The sequence below is a fragment of the Schistocerca nitens genome, chromosome 4, assembly GCF_023898315.1.
Source record: "Schistocerca nitens isolate TAMUIC-IGC-003100 chromosome 4, iqSchNite1.1, whole genome shotgun sequence".
Lineage (NCBI taxonomy): Eukaryota > Metazoa > Arthropoda > Insecta > Orthoptera > Acrididae > Schistocerca > Schistocerca nitens.
In genome coordinates, this window is record NC_064617.1 from 108,193,654 (window position 1) to 108,215,853 (window position 22,200).

General features: G+C 40.4%; 1 protein-coding gene across 4 annotated transcripts in view; it reads right to left on the reverse strand.

Annotated features, from left to right (window-relative positions):
- The window catches only part of LOC126253382 (NADPH-dependent diflavin oxidoreductase 1), an 86,947-nt gene that overhangs the window by 18,980 nt on the left and 45,767 nt on the right, over positions 1-22,200 (reverse strand). For all 4 annotated transcript variants that reach the window (XM_049954673.1, XM_049954672.1, XM_049954671.1 and 1 more), the window contains exon 7: positions 13,638-13,802. In XM_049954673.1, the coding sequence (XP_049810630.1) occupies positions 13,638-13,802 (165 nt within the window). The remainder of the gene's footprint in view (positions 1-13,637; positions 13,803-22,200) is intronic.

A 22,200-nucleotide genomic window follows, 5' to 3' on the forward strand; every position in this document is an offset into this window, starting at 1 on the left:
AATCAAATTGCGCGCATATGGAGTATTATCTCAGTTGTGTGACTGGGTTCGTGATTTCCTCTGAGAGGTCACAGTTCGTAGTGATAGACAGTAAATCATTGAGTAGAACAGAAGTGATATCTGGCATTCTGCAAGGTAGTGTCATAGGCCCTCTGCTGTTCCTGATTTACATAAATGATCTAGGTGATAATCTGAGCAGCCCCCTTAGATTGTTTACAGATGATGTTGTAATTTACCGTCTAGTAAAATCATCAGACGATCAATTCCTATTACAAAATGATCAAGAGAGAATTTCTGTATGGTGTGAAAAGTGGCAAATGGCACTAAACAAAGAAAAGTGGGAGGTCATCCACACGGGTACTAAAAGAAATCTGAAAAATTTTGGGTGTGCGATAAATCATACAAATCTAAGGGCTGTCAATTTGACTAAATACCTAGGAATTACAATTACAGGCAACTTAAATTGGAAAGACCACATAGATAATATTGTGGGGAGTCGAAACAAAGAATGTGCTTTGTTGGAAGAACACTTAAAGATGCGACAAACCCACTAAAGAGACAGCCTACATTACACTTGTCCGTCCACTGCTGGAATATTGCTGTGTGGTGCGGGATTCTTATCAGGTAGGATTGACGGAGGACATCGAAAAGTGCAAAGAAGGGCAGCTCGTTTCTAGATTATCACCTAGATCATTTATGTAAATCAGGAACAGATGAGGGCCTATGACACTACTTTGCAATAGGGGTGAGAGTGTCAATGATATGATACGAAAGTTGGGGTGGCAGTCACTGAAACAAAGGCAGTTTTCTTTGTGGTGATACCTATTTACGAAATTTCAATCACCAACTTTCTCTTCCGAATGCGGAAATATTTTGTTGACATCCACCTACGTAGGGAGAAATGACCATCATAATAAAATAATAGAAATCAGAGCTCGAACGGAAAGATTTAGGTGTTCCTTTTTCCCGCGCGCCATTCGAGAGTGGAATGGTAGAGAAGTACTATGAAAATGGTTCGATGAACCCTCTGCCAGGCACTTAAGTGTGAATTGCAGAGTAACCATGTAGATGTAGATGGTTACCGATTCACGCCAGGAACTACTGTCTTACAACGATGGGATAATTAGTGAAATGGAAGACATCAGATTTTTGGGATGAGGTTAGTTGATAAGTTTTTGGGTAAGATACACACAATCAACGTCCCACAGATTGAATGTAGCTACATTTGCAACTAGGATTTGCCCACGTTCAGCATCAGTAATACAAAATTCATTTACTTTGTATGTCATCTATAATAGTTATGGATGCCTCAGTTCATGTAGAAAGAATATTTTCAGCCCAAAAGTGAGCCATCTGGGTAATATATGGTGTTGATTCAAGAAGCTCATGTAGGCTTCTGTTTAAAAAACTAAAGGTCCTTACACTGACATCAAAGCACAGCTAACTGCTATGACATTTGTGGTTGGCAACTTGAAAACAACAATGTCTATTCAGTGAACACAATACAGCTGAATGATTATTAATGTTGTGAGCACCCATTTGCTGATGATACAAGTACACAAATACAGGGGCCAAAGCCACCTCAACAGAGAGCCCAAATTATAGCTTAACAGGCCTACAACTGGCTCATAGCAATCAGTTTAAGTCTTAAAATCATAAAAATTCATATTATGCACGTTCAAACAAAAATGACCTGCTGGCATCAGAAGTACATTTTTATTAATAGTTATACACTAAATGAAACACTGTGGACCAGTTCAGTAACATGTTTAATTTGACTCACCACAAAGATAATCATGAAGATCAGTTTGGCACTTTTTGCACATAATATGTACCTCTTATTGTGTTACATTAAAAATAAGCATTTTCCCCACTGTCCCATGGAATTATCTTCAGGATCAATGCACCTCCAGAAAATATACTATTTTGTAAATAGTGGGCAGTACAAATATTCTGTAAGGTAAATAACCATGCAGCTCACAGAGGAATCTATAAAGATCTTGGCATTATTACACTTACTGTTCAAGCTCATTCACAATATAATATTTTCTGTTGAAAACAATTGCTTTGAAATTAAGTGTGATTTTCACATCATAACATAAAACACAAAAATTATTTTTAAGTAGGCTTTTCTCCCTGTCTAGGGTTCAAAATGTTGTTCCTTACTTTGAAAGGTTTTCAATGAGCTCTCATCTAACGCAAAGCAAGCAACTAAAGATCCCTACTAATTCAAAAGAAGATTAAAAAGCACACCTAACTAGAAATTCCTGTAAATTATCTGATAATATAGAGGCACACATTTAACATTTTTGGCCACTGCAATTTGCTAAATCTTACTGTATAGCTGCATGGCAATTATATTCCTCAGAGTAACTGTCCAACATCTTCAGGTGGTTGAACCTTTCTGGTGGCTAGGTAGGACTGATGGTTGGTTGGTTTGAAAGGAGCGGTGGGGGGGTGGGGCCTGAACTGCGAAGTCATCGGTCCCCTGTTCCCAGAAGAACAACTACCCAATGGAAAGAAGAAAACAAAGACAACATACGGCACAATTACAGGAGAAAGGAAAACAAGAAAGCAGATCACCATGGCTGGCTGACCATGAGAATAAAAAAAGGAGAAGCCAGCCATTCTGCAACACATTAAAACCAGCACTCTAAAAGCCCTGGGTTGGAGGACACAGAGGGACAAAGGACACTCTCACAAATAAAAGGTAAAACTAAAGCTGCTGTTGAGGCATTGTCGCCCAACACCGAAGGTAGGGTGCTGGGAAAGTTAGAAGTCCGCCACAGAGCGGCTAAGTGTGGGCAGTCCAGCAAGAAGTGGATGACTGTCATTTGGGAGCCACAGTGACACTGAGGTGGGTCCTCGCGATGGAGGAGGTAACCATGTGTGAGCCATGTAGGGCCAAAGAGGAGCCGACAAACGACAACAGATTCCCTGCGACAATCCCTCACGGAAGACTTTCACACATTCGCAGTCTTCTTAATGACATGCAGTTTCTTGTGCATATTGTTAGGCCACTCCGCCTCCCAAAGCCAAAAAACCTTGCAGCGCAAGACAGAACGCAGGTTGTTTCAGAGATGCCCATCTCCAGGAGCAGTTTTTGCATAGCCTTTTTCGCCAGCTGTCAGCAAGTTCGTTGCCTGGGATTCCAACAAGTCCTGGGGTCTACACAAACACCACTGAACGACTGGACCGTTACAGGGCAGAGATGGACTCCTGGATGTTCGCTACCAAAGGATGGTGAGGGTAACACTGGTCGATAACTTGTAATCTGCTCAGGGAGTCAGAACAGAGAAGAAGACTCACCAGAACAGGAACGGATGTACTGAAGTGCACGAGATATGCTCACAAGCTCTGCAGTGAATACACTGCAGCCAGCGGGCAAGGAATGCTGTTCAATATAGCCTCTGTGGTCATGGCGAAGTCAACATTACTATCAGCCATCGAGCCATCGGTGTAAACATCTTCAGAGCCATGGAACACGTCATGAATCGAGAGGAGGTGACAGCAGAGAGCGGTGGGGTTAATGGAGTCCCTAGGGTCATGCAAAAGGTCCAGATGAAGCTTCGCCAAGGTGTACACCACGGAGGTGTATGTGAATGTACCTCAAGAAAATGTGGTGAAGGGAAGGAATCCAGTTTGGAGAGAAGGGATCGCACGCGAACCGCAATCGTGAGGCCTGACCTGGGCTGCCGATGCAGGAGATGAACTGCCACGGTTGGGAGAAGGAGATGGTAATTTGTATGCTCAGGAGAACTACAAATGTGTGCAACATAACTGGCGAGCAGTTGTGTACATCGAATCTGCAATGGAGGGACTCCGGCCTCCACCAGGACGCTCGCCACCGGACTCGTTCTAAAAGCTCCCGTCGCTAAGCGAACGCCACAGTGGTGCACTGGGTTGAGTAAACGCAACGCAGAGGATGCTCCTGAACCATAAACCAGACTCCCATAGTCAAGGCAGGGTTGAACAAGGGCTCTGTAGAGCTGCAGCAGCGTAGAGTGATCTGCACCACAGTTGGTGTTGCTCAGGCAGTGGAGAGCATTGAGGTGCTGCCAGCACTCCTGCTTAAGCTGACAAGTCAATTGGGTGTCGTAAACCAGTCCTAAGAATCGATACGTCTCCACTACAGTGAGTGGATCATCATTAAGATAAAGTTCAGGTTCCGAGTGGACAGTACGACACTGACAGAAGTGCATGACACATGACTTTGCGGCTGAAAACTGGAAGCCGTGGGCAAGAATCCATGACTGTGCCTTGTGAATGGCTCTCTGTAAGTGCTGCTCAGCAACACCAGTACTGGAGGAGCAATACAAATGCAGACGGCATCCTGGCATCCGCACACAGAGAAGGGGAGACCAGAGCAGCTACAGTTGCTGCTAGGCCGTTAATGGCCACTAAAAATAGAGATGCACTTAATATGGAGCCCTGCGGAACACCTGTCTCCTGAATACGGGGAGGGGAGGACTATGGGAGGCACCAACTTGGACATGGAAAGTATGGAGTGACAGGAAGTTTAGGAGAAAAATCGGGAGCAGGTCCTGGAGACCCCACTCAATCAAAGTGGCAAGGCCAGGTCGTGCTGTATGCTTTGCGTAAGTCAAAAGAGACGGCAACCAGGTTTTGGCATCTGGAAAAGGCTGTTCGGACGGCAGACTCAAGGGACATAAGATTATCAATGGTAGAGCGATCCTGGCGGAAGCCGACCTGACATGGAGCCTGTAGGCCATGTGACTCCAGGACCCAACGCAACCACCGACACACCATACATTACAGCAGCTTACAGAGAACATTGGTGAGGCTGATGGGCCGATAGCTATCCACATGAAGTGGATTTTTACCAGGTTTTATCACAGGAATGATGGTGCTCTCCTGCCATTACAATGGAAAGACGCTATCGCACCAGATCTGGTTGAAGATGACGAGGAGATATCGCTTACAGTCAGACGAGAGATGTTTAATCATCTGACTGTGGAACTGATCCGGCCCAGGAGCTGTGTCGGGGCAATGTACAAGGGCACTGAGGAGCTCCCACTCTGTAAATGGGGCATTATAGGGCTCACTGTGGTTTGTAGTGCACAAGAGGACTTTCCTTTCCAACTGCCATTTGAGGGGTAGTACTCTGACGCAGAGGCTCGAGCACAGTGCTCAGCAAAGCGCTCGGTAATCAGGTCTGCATCGGCAGAGAGCACACCATTGATGTTAATGCCAGGGACACTTGTTGGGGTCTAGTACCCATAAAGATGTCTTATCTTCGTCCAGACTTGGGAAGGTGATGTATGACACCCAATGGTCTACATGTACTTCTCCCAACACTCCTGTTTCCGTCGTTTTATAAGCAGGCGAATGCGGGCATGGAGTCGCTTAAAGGCTATTAGGTGCTCTAGGGGAGGGTGCCACTTATGTCGCTGTAGAGCTTGCCGATGCTCTTTAATTGCTTCAGCAACTTCCGGCGACCACCAACTGACTGTGTTTTGCCAGGGGTACCCCCAGAGAACAAGGGATTGCGTTTTCCGCCACAGAAATTATCATTGTAGTGACCTGCTCAATCACAACATCGATGGCACCACATGGGGGAGATTCAACGGTAACAGCAGAGGTGAAGGCTACCCAGCCTGCCTATTTAAAGCCCATCAGGGTAGGCGTCCATGGGCATGACGCCAGGGGAGTGACAGGATGATGGGGAAGTGTTCACTACCACACAGGTTGTCATGTGCTCTCCAGTGGATAGATGGGAGATGTCCTGGGCTGCAAATTGATAAATCGATGGCCGAGTAACTACCATGAGCCATACTGAAATGTGTGGCGGCCCCAGTATTCAAGAGGCAGAGGTCAAGTAAATGACAGTAAATTTTCAACATCTCTGCCACGGCCAGCAAGCATGGTGCTACCCCACAATGGGTTATGGGCATTAAAATCTCCCCAAAGTAGGAAAGGTTTAGGGAGTTGATCAATCAGTGCAGCCAATACATTCAGGGGTACCGCACCATCTGGAGGGAGATATACATTGCAGACAGTTATTTCTTGCGTCGTCCGTATCCTGACAGCCACAGCTTCAAGAGCAGTTTGAAGGGGCACAGGTTCACTACATACTGAGTTCAGGACAAAAATGCTAACTCCCCCTGACACACTATTCAAGTGACTACAGTTCTTGTAATATCCCTTGTAGCTGCTAAAGGCAGGTGTATGCACTGCCGGGAACCAGGTTTCCTGGAGGGCAATGCAGAATGCATGTGTAAAGATTAACAGTCGCCGTAGCTCAGCCAGGTGGTGGAAAAAACCGCTGCAATTCCACTGGAGGATGACATGATCATGAGACTGGGAAGGCATGAAACACTCAATGAGGCAGTCAACGCCTGAGAGTCACCTGCTGCCACTGACTGACTTCCTGAACAGGCTGTATCCATTGTGTCTGAGGGTCTGGGGAGATCTAGGTCCTTAGCGGATGACAGGATCTTCACCTCATTCTCAGACGCAGAGCTTCTAGGCAGTGGTGGTGTGGGTGCACAGCAATCCATTGGTCTTGGGGGGTCTTCTTTCTGGATTTCTCTCACTGACCGTTGGGTTTCTCTGGCTGGGAGGCCTTCACTGATTCAGTCTCTGGGGCTGAAGATGATCGTGAAGCCCTACGACCAGCTGGTTTTGGGCACTTCAGCCACTGGCAGGTGTCATCTTTCCCACTAGCAAAAACCTGGGAAGGGAGTGACCCAAGGGACCCCTTCCTAGAAAGATGAGCCGAAGAAGACTTACGCTTCTCCGGCTGAGAAGTGGGGACTGGTGTTCTCAATGGTTGTGGGAACAGTGCTCTCGCGGTAGGTGGTGCGGGAGCAACAGGGAGGGAAGTGTCCCCCACCATCAAGGGGGCATGTGTAGTCTTCCGGTTCTGAGAGCCGATTGGAACTCGCAGAACTGATGGGGCTACAATGTTCTCTTAGCGCAGTTAGTACAGGGTCTTGTATTCGATGATTTTCCTTTCTCGCTGTAAAATCCTGCAGTCTGGTGAGCAAGAGGAATGATGTTCTCCACGGTTGACAGAGATGGGAGGCGGGGCACGTGGAGTACTGGGATGGGATGGACGTCCACAATCTTGACATGTGATGCTATAAGTACAGCAGGAAGACATATGGCTGAACTTCCAGCACTGTATTGGGGGATGGATATATGGCTTGACATCACAGAGATAGACCACCACCTTGACCTTCTCGGGTAATGTGTCACCCTCGAAGGCCAATATGAAGGCACCGGTGGCAACTTGATTAACCCTCAGGCCCCGATGGACGAGCCAGATGAAATGAACTCCTCGTTGCTCTAAGTTGGTGCACGGCTTGTTGTCAGACTGCAAAAGAAGGTCCCTGTGGAATATAATATCCTGGGCCATATTTAAGCTCTTATGAGGCGTGATAGTAGTGGACCCCCAGCTTGTCACAAGCGAGTAATGCCCGTGACTGCAGTTTGGACAAGACCTGCACCTCCTCAAAATTGCCCTCAAAATGCTCTATAAAAAACTGAGGCTTCATTGAGACATATGAGTCCCCATCAGCTCTTGTACATATGAGGTACCGGGGCGAATAAGGTTCGCTGCCATCCTTAGCCTGGCGTTCCTCCCAAGGTGTGGCCAGGGAGGGGAATGATTTAGGATCATACTTCCTTGCATTGTACTGAGACTTGGAATGCTTAGACACTGCTGGCATTTGATAAGCAGCAAGTGATGACGTGGTACGCTTCATCGCGCATCTTCCACCCTGATGCCACCCACTCTGACCAGGGACCCTCCCCATAGGCACCACCCAGCCACAGCAAAGGCCACCTGGCAGGATGGCCATTGCCGGGAGTCCCAATGCCCCAGGGTGATGGGCATCTACTCCTTGGCATACGTGGGGAGTTAACAGTGCAGGTATCAGCAGAGTGATCCCTGTGTAGTCAGGGGGCTACAACCGCCAGAGTACATGGCGGCCTCACCACAATGGACTGGCTACCGTGCTGGAAATGAGGTGCAAAGAATTCCATGGTCTTCGTTGGCACAGAAAACGACACTGCATAGTGGGTGGAGGAAAACGCACCCAGGAAGGTGTCCTCACTCATGAGATAGAGGATGAGTGGGACTACAATGCCACAATGAGAAAGTGGGATCACAATCTCAATGCACAATGGACACTATGCACCATGTAAGGCGCCCTTCCCCAATCGTCTTGCTCTTCTGGAAAATTTTGAAAAATGGAGGTCAAACCCTACAGGGAACCATCACATAAAGGTCAAAAGGTGTAAGACTCCTTTTAGTCGCCTCTTATAACAATTAGGAACATCTAGAGCCTATTCTAACCCCTGGGCCAGCAGGGGGCTATGACCAGTGGCATCCACATGTTAACTCCCCTGTATATAGAACACGAGCGTGAAGAATGTGCAGGTGCAGAAATAACACATGCGCAATGATTTGCAGATGGATGGTGCCATATTCAAACGCCTTCTGCCATGAATCGCAGGAGCCCCTCCTGTGCATGCGCTGTATGCTGCGTTTACTAACAGTGCGACCAGGCGTTACTCATTAAAAAACCATACCAGACGAGTGTTATGATGGGTCTGTTATAAAAAAACCTTGATTTTATCACTGAAATTTAATTAGCAGCCAATTCAGGGTTTTAGGCTGTGCTCAGTTGAAATACCGCATCCCTGTTGATGAGATTATCAGCTGTATGGATATGTATTGCTTCCTTAATGACGCAGTCCCAGAAAGATGATGCTGAGGATAAAACTTCCATCACTTCATAAATCATGCGATGTCCTGTATTCAGATAGTGTTACCAAATTCCCGACTTTCCTGGTTGGTGTATACACGTATGACACTAATGTTCATCGAAGTGTTCTTGCACTGCGCGACATGTCTGGCCTATATGTGCCGCCCCACACTGACAAGGAATATTATACACACCAAGTTTCCTCAGGCACCCTTAACCAAACCCAACAGGTTTCTCAGTTTTGCAGATGGTTGAAAAGCACATTTAATGTCATGTCTTCCGAGGCCCCTTCCGATTCTTGATGACATGGCACCAAAATATAGGAAGAAGGCCAAAGTGGTGGGTGTCTTTGTATCTTCATTCTGCTCCATGTACTGAACTAGCTTGGGCCTGGACGCATTATGTTGCTCTCTCTCAGAATAACCATTTTGTCAGAACACCATTTTCAAATGTTGTACCTCATTCAACAGGCTTTCAGAATCAGATACCACAAACACTCTATGAACTAACATACGTAATGCCTATCGCATTGTGCAGGGTGATTGCAGCTTGTGACTCGCAAAAATGGGTATGTACGTGTTGGCTTGTGGCAGATGCTGTGTCCCAAGGTTCCATCTGGTTTCCTTCATACCAAAACATCAAGAAAAGGTAAAGTACCACCTTTTGGGCTTCCATTGTGAAGTTTGTATTCGGATGGAGGGAATTTAAATGCTGAAGAAACATAAGAAGAGTATCCAGTACATGTGGCCACACCACAAACATATCATCCACATACCACAGAAGACAAGAGGGTTTGAGAGTGACTGACTGTAGTGCTTTTTCTTCAAAGTCCTCCATAAAATAATTGGACACCACAGAAGACAGAGGACTTCCCATGGCAACACAATCGACTTGTTCAAAATATTGGTCATGAAATAAGAAGTATGTTGAAGTAAGCACCTGTTTAAATAATGCCACTATGTCCTCCTGAAACTTCTTGCTAATGAGCTCTAATGAGTCCTCCAACAGCACCTTTGTAAATAAAGACAACATCAAAACTTACTACGAGATCCAACAATTGCAATCTAAGTGTTTTCAGGTGACCTATGAAATCCTCAGAGTTTCGAATGTGATTGTCACACTTGCCTACAAGAACTCCCAATAGTGATGTCACACATTTAGCAACAAAATAAGTAGGTGCTCCTATGTTACTTACAGTGGGACAGAGACACACCCCATTCTTGTGGATCTTGGGTAGGCCATAGGGTCTAGGAGGATATACTTCCTGTTGACGGAAACCCTAGGTGACTTGTGCTGGAGTCAAGCTCTTCCTGATGAGTTCCAAAGTCTTTCTCTGGATCCTACCCATCAGATCATTTTTTAATTTAATGTACGCAGAATCATCAAGAAGTTTGTATATCTTGTTATTATATTCCGTGCACGAGAGAAACACAGTAGAATTTCTTCTGTCTTCTGTGATGGGGAATTATTTCATGGAGGACTCTGAAGAAAAAGGTGGATGATGCGTTTGTGGTGTGGACAAATGGACTTGATACTCTACCTAAGTTTCTTCAGCATTTAAATTCACTCCATCCGAATATTAACTTCACAATGAAAGCAGAAAAAAATGGTACTTTACCTTTTCTTGATGTTTTGACACGAGGGAAAGCAGATTGAACCTTGGGACAAAGCATCTACTGCAAGCCAACATATACAGATCTATATTTGCAGGCCACAACTATCACCATGCACAATGCGGTAGTGCATTACGTATGTTAGTTCATAGTGCGTGTGTAGTATCTAATCCTGAAAGCCTGTCAAGTGAGATACAACATTTGAAGTCTGTTTCGACATAATAGTTATTCTGAAAGGCAGACACGTAATGCATTCTGGCCCAAGCAAGTTCAATCCATGGAGCAGAATGAAGATACAAAGACACCCTACACTTTGGCCTTCTTCCTGTATTTTGGTGCCATGTCGTCAAGAATCAGAAGAGGCCTCGGAAGACATGACATTAAATGTGTTTTTCTACCATCTGCAACACTGAGGGATCCATTGGGTTTGGTTAAGGATGATCTTGGCCTGAGGAAATGTGGTGTGTATAAGATTCCTTGTCAATGTGGGGCGGCATATATAGGCCAGATATATCGCACAGTACCAGAGCGCTGCGATGAACATTAGTGTCATACACATCTACGCCAACCACAGAAGTCGGGAATTTGGTAACACTATCTGAATAAAGGACATCGCATGATTTATGAGATGATGGAAGTTTTATCCCCGGCATCATCTTTCTGGGGCTGCGTCATTAAGGAAGCAATACATATCCGTACACCTGATAATCTCATCAACAGGGATGCGGGATTTCAACTGAGCACAGCCTAGAACGCTGCATTGGCTGCTACTAAATCACAGTAATAAAATCAAGATTTTTCAATAACAGGCCCATCATAACATTGATCTCGTATGGTTTTTTAGTGAGTAACGTCTGGCCGCACTATTAGTAAACATAGCATACAGTGCACGTGCAGGAGGGCCACTCTGCGATTTTCACCAGAAGGCATTCAAGTATGTGCCACCTATCTTTAAATAACTGCACATGTGTGATTTTTGCACCTGCGCGTTCTTCACATGTGTGTTCTTCGTACGGGGTGCCAGCGTGCAGATACCGTCAGTTGTACCTGTCCACCAGCAAGGTTCAACCACCTGAAGCTGTTGGACAGTTGCTCCAAGGAAATATTGTGGAATTTGCACAATGTCATCTGGTGGCAAACCCGTGAAGACTATTTACAAGTTGAGTGTACTGTAAATAGGCTTTTGTTATTTGATGTAGGTAGCTATTTTCTCGGAAAAACAGCAACATGTTCACACATTTAGCTGGAATAAGGACACACAATATTGAGCTATATAGTGCTAGTGTACAAAATAAATTTTTTTGGTTGCTTCTCTTTTGGTAGTTTAAGATGAATAGCAATTTTTTCGTCTCATTTCATTCATTTGTTAATTATCTGATTAGGATATAGGAAAATACATGAAATATACTTTGCTTATAATTATCTAAAGAGATGAGACAGTTTTCTAAAGTGTCCCCCCCCCCCCCCAAATGAAGTTATATTTACATAAGACTGATAATCAGTGACATCAAAAGTTATTCATTCATCCTTCATGCACTCTTTTATGAAGTGATAACATTTCTGTGTTGGGGTACCATGCAGATTCTTTTTCAGTAGACCTAACTTCGCCTACAGAATATTTTTGTCATTTATTCTGTTGAAGTTTTTAATTCTGGTATATTGTGCAATCTTAGCACACAATTTTGACCAATGAATATCAATGAAAATTGACTATTTTCATTGCCATATCTTTGTTTCTAGTACTATATGCATGCTTTAAAATAAATAATTCCGATGTTATTCAGCAAAACATTATCATCTCACAGAAGGTACTTTTAGGTGTTCCAGGATTTAAATAATGGACTTTTGCTTTGTTCAGAGTCAAACCATTTAGAAGATCCTTGTTTCTCAGCTATTATGCAGTCAAGGGTTTTCTGCTTCAGAATTTTCAAATATTTAACATATAACAGAAAATATAATAAAAGTGAGAAGAGAGCATTGAGTGCCACCTTGTGCAACTATCCAGGATTTTGAATGATAATTTGTTACCTTTGAGGAGATAATTACCCCTTGCTTTCTATTACTTAGGCATGATGTAAGACATCATAGTGCACTGCCCCTAATCTATAACTTGACTTGTTCCACATCCCTGAGGGTTTTTGTTGATGATATCAATGAAACATGATGCATAAATTACTGAATGGATAAATGAATAAAAGCTTAAATTTCTGAGTGACAAACTGGAGGTTTTAAAATCTAAGTTTCAGACTTTTTTCTCCCAAAATGCTGCTCTTCCTTGCAGGAATACTTTAGTTCCCAGATTTTCTATTGTTTTGGTTCTACTTAAATGCATTATGCAAATAAAATTAACTAAAAGGTATAGAATAGTACACAATGCTTGCCACTTGTGAGTGCCTTTCCACTTAATTGCTTTGTGGTGACTGTAACTCACTAAAACATACTTAAAAGTACAAAACTATTGTCCACATAAATTGTATATAAACTTGGTCACTCTGATAGCCTGATCTGTGAATTCAATAGTCCTCTCAAGTCACTACAAATGAATGCAGGGATGATTCCTACAAAAACTGGGTGCACGTAAAAAGGCAACAGTTCAATGTGTTCTGCAGAGAGAGAGAGAGAGAGAGAGAGAGAGAGAGAGAGAGAGAGAGAGAGAGAGAATATCTTGCGGCATCACCAATGTGTGTTCTGTTTTTGTCCCTTGCCTCACACTCCAGCCACTGCCTACCCTGGCAATTGGCAACGCAGAGGCAGGGGTGAGCGTTACACCCAGCCATCAGCCATTCTTTCTGCTTCTGAATCTGCTTCGCAGAATTTACATGCTCAGGAAACTATCACTGCCGCTTCTTAATGTAACACTTGTGTTTGCTTTATACCATCCCTAATGAATACTATAGTGGCTAAGTAACCTCACTGTACCTAAATGAACATTAAAATCAGCACTAAATGTTCTTCATGCACCCCGAAACATGTGGTGCAGACTGATGCAGAAGAATGATGCTATTGGCAGAAGCATTATGTAGTACACTGCTCCTTGCTATTGCGCATCGTCCCAACACCCTCCGTCTTGTTTGCACACCACTTTAATATGTCATGTTTCTGCAAGGCAACAGCACATATTTTTACATGTAACGTCGTGGGAGAGGGGAGAAGGTGCAGGCCAAAAGTGAGTGCACACCAGCAAATATGAACTGACGTATATGGTGGGTAAAGAGGAAGCAAGCGGTTACAAGCATTTTACAAATTTTAATTAACACCTAAAATATAGATCAATGTAGTTTCAACTTACTGTGTCTGAAGGAAATTGGAAGGAGCCTTTCTTTACCCATACAGGTATTCTTTGATTCAAATTTAATGTTGCAATCCAATTGGAGCAAAGGCCCAGACGTGGTGCCAATAATTTTGTGCGATATTTGACTACTGCCACAAGAATATGAACTTCATTAGGATGACCCTGTAACAAAGTTGTCACTAATGATGAATATGCATAAGAATATGTAATAGTTAATTGTATGTAAAGGAAAATGTGCTTGAAGAGATTGTGGGTGTACAAGACAGAATTGTAGTTAGTCGAATAGTAGATACAACTTGTTTTTAACTCATTCATATTGTTGAAACCTTTAAAGACAGTTTTTCCAACAAAAATTATGATGGGTAAATTTTCGATAGTTGAAAAATTTTGAATTTTTTGAAGTTTTAAAAAATGCTTTGACATTTATTTCCTTTTTAAAACGGGCAAAAAATTTGAGTATTCCAATTTTTTTCCTGCGCCCAAAACCCAGGGCACTACAGTTCATTAAAAGTATCAGTTTTTCGAATTATGCGCAAAATGGCAATATACCTTGGTTTTGAGTACTTTTATTTCAGATCTGTTTATATACTAGAAATATATATATTATGTTATACACTGGAATTGAACATCTCACTTTGCAGTACATCTACTCCATGTGCAATTGGGTGATTTCTGGACTCTTATCAATTGTGATTCATACATCACTAGCCGAAATTAAGCTCCTGGGTGTCTCAGCTCTGACTCGTACACATTTATAAAACTACATTATTTACTCTTTATGTTTCTATATTAAAAAACAAATGACAGAAAAATAACTATCATTTGCTGAAACAGGCAAGGCAAAATAGGTCACTAATTATACTTGCATGAAGAAACCGTGTGATACAAATGAAAACTATGTAGCTTTATTATAATTGAAAATGTGGTAATATGTAAACATTTATTACTATCATCACTTCTGACAGTGTAGTTCAACCTTGCACTTGAGGTAGATATATGAGTCACTTCCAATGTTTCAACCGGCCATGTTCCTTGATGTCACCGTAAATGCCTTGAGTTAGAAGAACCAGGACATGAAGATGGATTGGGCCCCGGATCAACATCTTCTTCCAACAGTAAGTCAGCCTTCTTCTAGTATGTTGATTTTGACATCTGTTTCCTCAATAATTTCCATAGAAACTAACACTTCTCCATTTTCTTCATATAAAAATTCTGGCATGCTTTCATAGTTGACTCCACTGCAGTTCTTGCAAATGGAAGAATATTTAAAACCTGATTTTCAGCAGGAGCATGCTCTTCTACAGATCAACTTACATGAGGAACTGACTCAGATGCTGGATCATGGTTCTTTACAGTTTTACAACCTTTTAAAAAGGAAATAAGACACCAAAGTGCTATACACACAAGAAACAGATTTTTGAAGAAGGCGAAAAAGAGTCCAATATTTTCAATTTTTTTTTTTACTAAAGATAGTTTAGCAAACAATTTTTGTTGAGAAAATTTGGTTTTCCAGTCTTTACAACCATACAAACGTGTTTAATAAATAAAATATTCTACCTCACTTTTCGCAAGGGGGGGTTGGGGTTGTTTAGGGGAAGAGACCAAACAGTGAGGTCATCGGTCTCATCAGATTAGGGAAGGATGGGGAAGGAAGTCGGCCGTGCCCTTTCAAAGGAACCATCCCGACATTTGCCTGGAGCGATTTAGGGAAATCATGGAAAACCTAAATCAGGATGGCCGGACGCGGGATTGAACCGCCATCCTCCCGAATGCGAGTCCAGTGTGCTAACCACTGCGCCCTCTCGCTTGGTTTTTCGCGAGGTATAGGCTTTTTTTTCCAACAGTTTGACTGGGATATTGCCAGGTAGCACCAGCTTTCACGAGGCGAAACACTTAGTACTGCGTAATTTTAAACATAATGGTTTTCACTTATAGTATATCTATGAAGAAATCACTCCTCATGTCACATTATCCTGATTTTCGTGAACTTATTTCTTAGTGAAAATGAAACAGAGTTAAACAATGCAGTAAATTTAATTATTTGCTTACTGCATTTACTCTGAGGATAATTGTCCTGGCAGTGTAAACACAAACATCTGTTCATATCAGAAAGAGTCATTTCAATTAATTACAATAATTTTCAAATTACTTTCTGTCACCACAAGCATGTCCTTGTACTGAGAACTTCCTTATTTACAGTTTACGCTGTGATTCAGAAATGTATGCACTTGTCCAAGAATGTAAACAGTCTGGATCACATCAAGTCATTTCAACAATGATAATGCAATTTGTTTTTCACTGTTTTAGCCATTCTGTGTGTTAGTGCCTCAGTGTTAGTGACAGAATATTCTTAGACTCTACCGTATTTACTCGAATCTAAGCCGCACTTTTTTTCCGGTTTTTGTAATCCAAAAAACCGCCTGCGGCTTAGAATCGAGTGCAAAGCGGAAGTTCTGAAAAATGTTGGTAGGTGCCGCCACAACTAACTTCTGTCGTCGAATGTATGTAGCGCTTCGCAGGCACAAAGATAAATACTGGCACCAAAACCTTTGCGTCAGGAAAAAAAAAAGGGGGGGGGGGGTGGAAGACGAGCTCTTTTTTCTCCGCCCTGTGTTTCGACCACTGCATTTTCATACATTATCCAATGAAGTAAATACAAATTCCATATTGTTCATCCACAGTCTAATATAATAGACTGTGGTTAATCTTCAAATGTAGCAGCATTTCAATGCACTACGAAAATTTGACTGGCAAGACTGTTTGGGATGTTTGTCAAAATGGCCAACTCTGCGTTCAGAATTTTTTTTCCTACCTGTGAGAAGAGATGGTTGCTAATAGGAACTTTTATAAATTGTGAATCACATGCAGTATTCTCTTCACCATAATAATAATAAATATAAACATTTTGCCATGTATTCTTTCGTGTTTGCTGCTATCTCATTTAAATCCTGCCTGCCTAATGAACTACGAAACTAGAGTGAGACAACAGCAAACGCGGAAGAATATACAAATCATGTCATGTTTATATTCGTATTATTCTTATGGCGAATAGTGATACAGTCAGAAATGAAGCACGGCAATTGATTAGATTTTTAAATCTAAGATGACTCTAATTGTCCGCAAAGATTTTCAAAAGGAGAAAAATTTTCGCTAAACTTTCGTTCAGAACATCTTCTATCATACACAGTCTATTATTTGGTTCTTGTTGATCATTATTAAAGAAAGCGGCAGTGTAAGTAACAACAAATAGCAGTCTCTTGCTATTGTTTCGCTAATGAGACAATTCCTCTCTTTTTTTAAAAAAATTGCAAGCGGCGGTAGCGCGCACAAAAGCAAGCCATTCCACGAGCGGCGACAGGTCGTAAACACTCATTATCAGAATGCGACAAACAATGCAAGACACAGTACAGTAATGGGTCATTCCATATCAAATCACCCAATAAAAAATAAATTTTACACCCACCTCCTTAGATTTTCATGAAATTTGGCTCAAATGGTTCTAATACCATCCTGACAACACCTGCAATTTTTTTTTGCTGTATCTCTTACAGTTTTTTTTTATAAATTTTTAAAGTTTTTATGTTTTGCGTTTTCTGAACCTTCGGAAATGGCCAATTTAATTTGTATTCAAAACTTTAAATTTGCTTATCTTAAAAACCCTTTTAGATAACATCATGAATTTTTGCAGCAAGTTTATTTATTATACATATTTGAAGATAAAAATGATGCTATTAAAATAAATTAATATTTTCTATGAAAAAAATATATATATGTATTTTTTTTCTTTTTTTTTTTTAACGGATGTTTTGTTTTATAAGAATTGCAATATCTAAAGTCTCAGACCTGATAGAATGCTCAAATTTGTTTTAATTTACTCTTAAACATATAGGCTACTTGATAAAACAAAAATAATGATGGCTTTTTAACATGTTTATTAATTATAGTAGATTACATTAGAATTATGTACGAAGATAGTTTACTTATGACACTTATGTATAACCCAACTGATTGCTTGAAACATTGAATTTTTTGAGTAATTTTGTCTTTTTAATAAACATTAATGCTGATTGAAACTGTTTTTCCACTTCATCCAAGAGCTTTCAGTTCTTTTGATACAGTCTTTTTTGAAGTAATACATTCTCCCAGTGCCGCTTGATTGAGGTGCGTCTACTACACAGACTATGTGCTCCAAAGGCACTATGCAGGAATCTTCTCTTTCAGGCCAATAAAATGATGCAGCGGGTCCTGAAGGATGTAGAAATAGAATTTCTGCATCTTCTTAATCATTGAATATTGTTTTTACCAGTCCAAAGTACCAGTTACCATCATAATTTGCAGCCACATAGCAATTTATGGATGGTTCAACACGAACCCAATCAGAAGAAGAATGGAAAGAAAAGACTAAGGAGGGTTTTACACTATCTGTAGTCCTTCTAATTTCAAGGTTGTTTGTTGGAAGTGGTTTGAAGTTATGAAAACTTCTAGTTCCAGGAATGGTTCGGGTTGCTGAAAAACGTTTTTCTAGTTTTAACTGTAGCAAATCAGCTTCTTTTTTGTCAATAAAGTGAAAATGAATGTTCTCAATATTTTTTTCACAAAACTTATACACATCGATTGCTGTCATTATTTGTTCTATGTCTGAAAGCTGTAGACTGGCTTTCCATAAAATTCTTTTAATAGTTCCTCCTAGGCCATCACAAATTGACTTCCAATGACTTGTTGCAAAAAAAAGAGTGTTGAACCTTCAAATTAAAGTCTCTCAAGTGTTCAGTCAAATTTTTAAAACTGTTTCTATTTTTGTACTGCCCAGCACAACCATCTGTAAAGTAGTGAGCTGAGTCAATGTCAGTATGATGTAATGACAGCCACTTTGTAATTTCTTTTTGTACAAAGTTAACAAAACCAGTGTCATGTTCTTGGTCATCACTAATAAAACAGTGGTTAGAAACAAAAACATTGTTTTCCTCATTTCTTAGAAAAACTCCAACTGGGTGTAGAGTACAACCACCTCTATTCCAGTGGTAACTTTGGATCTCATTTTGTATAACAAAGGAATAATTTTCACTGAAATCCATCACAATAATTGCTGTTTTGGGTGGTGGGTCTTCTTTCAATCTTTTAAAGGCTGCTGATTGGGATTTTGCTATAAACGAGTGCGGGGTGAGCTTTTCCAATGACCTAACCAATAAAGAAATGTAGTCTTCAACACTGATAGACTGTTTGATCATTTCTGCCCTGTCTGTGTTAACCCACTGACTGATTACAATTTCTTCTTCTAAATCATAATCTTCACTTAGTTTTTCAGTTAAGTACTCAGTTAGTGCAGTATTTGCAGGACAGCTGTCGCAATGATGTAGCATGCAGTTTTGGTTTTCCGTGTTGCACACAAGCATCTTAATTAGGTCTTTATAAGATTCTTCAATTTTCACAGCATCCAGTAATAGTTTAACATTCTGGTGGATACTGCATACACATACAGTGTGTGTGCCTGCAGCACCAGCAAGGATACACCATTTAGGTCTCAAGAAACAAAATTTTGAAAATCCTACTTCTACCTCGGGATTCTCCCATTTGAAAGAACAACAGAGTTCTCTCAAGTTACACAAAATGAGTCTTTTTTGCATGTACGCATTTTTTTGAACACTTACTTTGTCTTTTGTTCCAGGTTGCACTCTGGAACTTTCATCCTTTTCATAAAAATCTGTTACAAGTCTTACTGTGTTTTCAGAAAGAGTTTTACCTTTTTTTGGACCAGGAGTTTCCAAAATACCCTTTTCAGATTTTAGCTTTCTAGTTTGTCGCACCATGTACTCACTTACATTAAATTCTTTCATCACTTTATTTCGAGTCCAAGAATCTGGAGCCAAGGTCAGAATCTGGATTTTTCTAGACCTCCGAACAGATGAAATCTTATCTTTCATAAGAGAAATCATTACATCAAAATCCTTTGCTTTCTCAACCACACTTTTATCTTCTTCATCATCATCAGAACTTGGTGCATCATATTTTAATGCTTTTGAAACCGCCTTTTTTGCAGTCTTTTCAATACTGCTAACCTTCCTTTTAAAATAAGACCCTTTACTTTGTTCTGAAAAGCCATGAAGCTTTATCGGTGTTAAACCTAAATAATCAAGAGCAATGTTTGTTTGTACGAGGGATTCATTTCTGGATTCCAATGATTCTAATTCAACCATGACTTCATCATCTGTTTCACTTTCATTGACTTCAACTCTTAATTTTTCCTCACAAAAGTTACGGCATGTTGAGCAAAGCTTTTGTCCAGATTTTATGCTAATATTTTTTGTCAGTAATTATTTAGAAAGATCCAAGCCTACACTTCTCAACGATTTTTTGATGGGCTTTTGTGTTTTTTTAGTGGGTCTACACATGTTGTTTGATACTTTTCAAAAACATTTAAAAAGTAGTAGCTGTGGTGTGAACATATATTCTTAAATTCACACAGATTAATTCCAGATCGTAAGTGGATCAAATCTTTTTCTTCCTCACTCAATTCTGATACCGGTTGTAACTTTTTTGAAGGTGTGTAGGTTGTTTGGAAACAGATTTTTTAAATAACCCTACACTACAGGTTTGAATATCTGACATACTGATTTCACTTTTGGTCTGATTACTGTTCTGGTTACTTTTATAGGATATTGGAAAAGAATAAACTTAATAAAATACTATCCAAGCACTATTTAACACTGTAATAATTTTTTACTTCAAAACAAAGGAGTAACAATACAAAATCCAAGTGTACATTGTTACTCCAAGAAGACAAAAACTTATTTTCGGTGTCTAAGTCACTTGGTATTTTTTATTTTTAAAATATAATTAATATTATTTTAAAAATTAGATAACTATTAAACAGGTTAAAAAGCCAACATAATTTTTCTTTTATCTAATAGCCTATACAATTAAGAGTATTTTAAAACAAATTTGAGCTTTCTATCAGGTCTGAGACTCTAGATATTGCAGTTTTTGTAAAACTGAACATCCGTTAGCTAAAATAAAAATAAAAAACTTGAAAATTTTTTTTCATTTGGAAGAATTTAATATATCTTTATGGTAATTTTTTTTAACATTTAGATATAATACACAAACTTATTCCAAAATTTCGTACTGATATCTTGAGTATTCTTTAATATACAAATTTTTTTCGTTGTGAGGACACATTTAAGTTACAGTTTCCGACTGCTGAAACAAAAAACTATAAGAGATAGAGCAAAAAAATTTTACAAGTGCTTTCAGGATGATAAAAGAAGTAATTGTACCAAGTTTCATCAAAATCTGACATGGTTGGTGTCAAGGCCTGGGTGACTTGACATGGAATGACCCTAATGCATTTTCAGCGTTGAGTGATGTAAACACTTATAACAAAGAGAACGGCACTTATCAGATCAAAGAAAAATAAGCAATCAATTCAAACCAGACGAAGCACGTGAAAAAAGAAGGGTACCCGTATAAATACGGACGGAGCGCCTGACGCATAGCAACGGCTACTTGGTAAAGCTTAACTGCTAAGCTTACGACTCGAACCAAACTACTGTAGCTGTATCGTCATTCATTCGACCTAAATTGTGTCTCATATTACAATGGACCAACTTTGTTTCGATTTGGAGGTGCGACCTAAAACTTTTCTCTCCCCTTGAATTTCGAGTCTCAGATTTCTGGTGCGGCTTAGATTCGGGAAAATTTTTTTTTCCTCGATTTCGAATCTCATTTTTCAGGTGCAGCTTAGATTCGAGTGCGGCTTAAATTCGAGTAAATACGGTAGTTATGGTGAACATTATGGTGAGGATGGTGTCAATAACAGTAACTGTTCTTATAAGTTACAACTCATTTATTAGAAAACTTCAGGCTGATTAGTGGCGCAGTGGCTGCTGTACTAATACATCAGAAACAGAACAGCATCAAAAGGACTTCTGAAGACAGAATATCCAGTGAGGATATGATTGCTGTGAACACAGCTGCATCAAAAGTGCAAACTCTGAAGTGTTTAAAAAACCTTGCTACGAACAAAAACAACATATAAATGTAGGAAACTATACATATAAATAAATGCAGTATATGACATCATGTGAAGGCTGATGCTCGCAAGACATATTGAATACATCATCATGATTCTCTAAAAGACTGTTGTAACAGAGATATGGAGTTGAATTTTGATTAGCAATGACATCTTTGTCCCAAAGAAAGACAATTTATGTAATCTATCTTATTTTAAGAGAATCACTGTGGAGAAAGGAAATAACTGCTTTCTTATTACTGAATTCAAGTAACTCCTAACCCTACTAGTACTCAGATAAGGTGAACTGAAATATTGCGAAGAATAGTGAACGTTGTTATCCCTGAAAAGTTATTCAGAAAATAATAGGAATTTTCTTATTGGTTATACTGTTGTTTTGTTTGGTGAAGTTAATTATTTTTCTTCAAACTCTTCTAATAAAATAACAGCTATTTCTTGCATTAGTAATAAGTCAAGAGATAATCACAGACCCTAATGCTAAAAAGAGTCTTTGGAAATTATCAATCTAGAAGACAATGTGTGATTGATTAA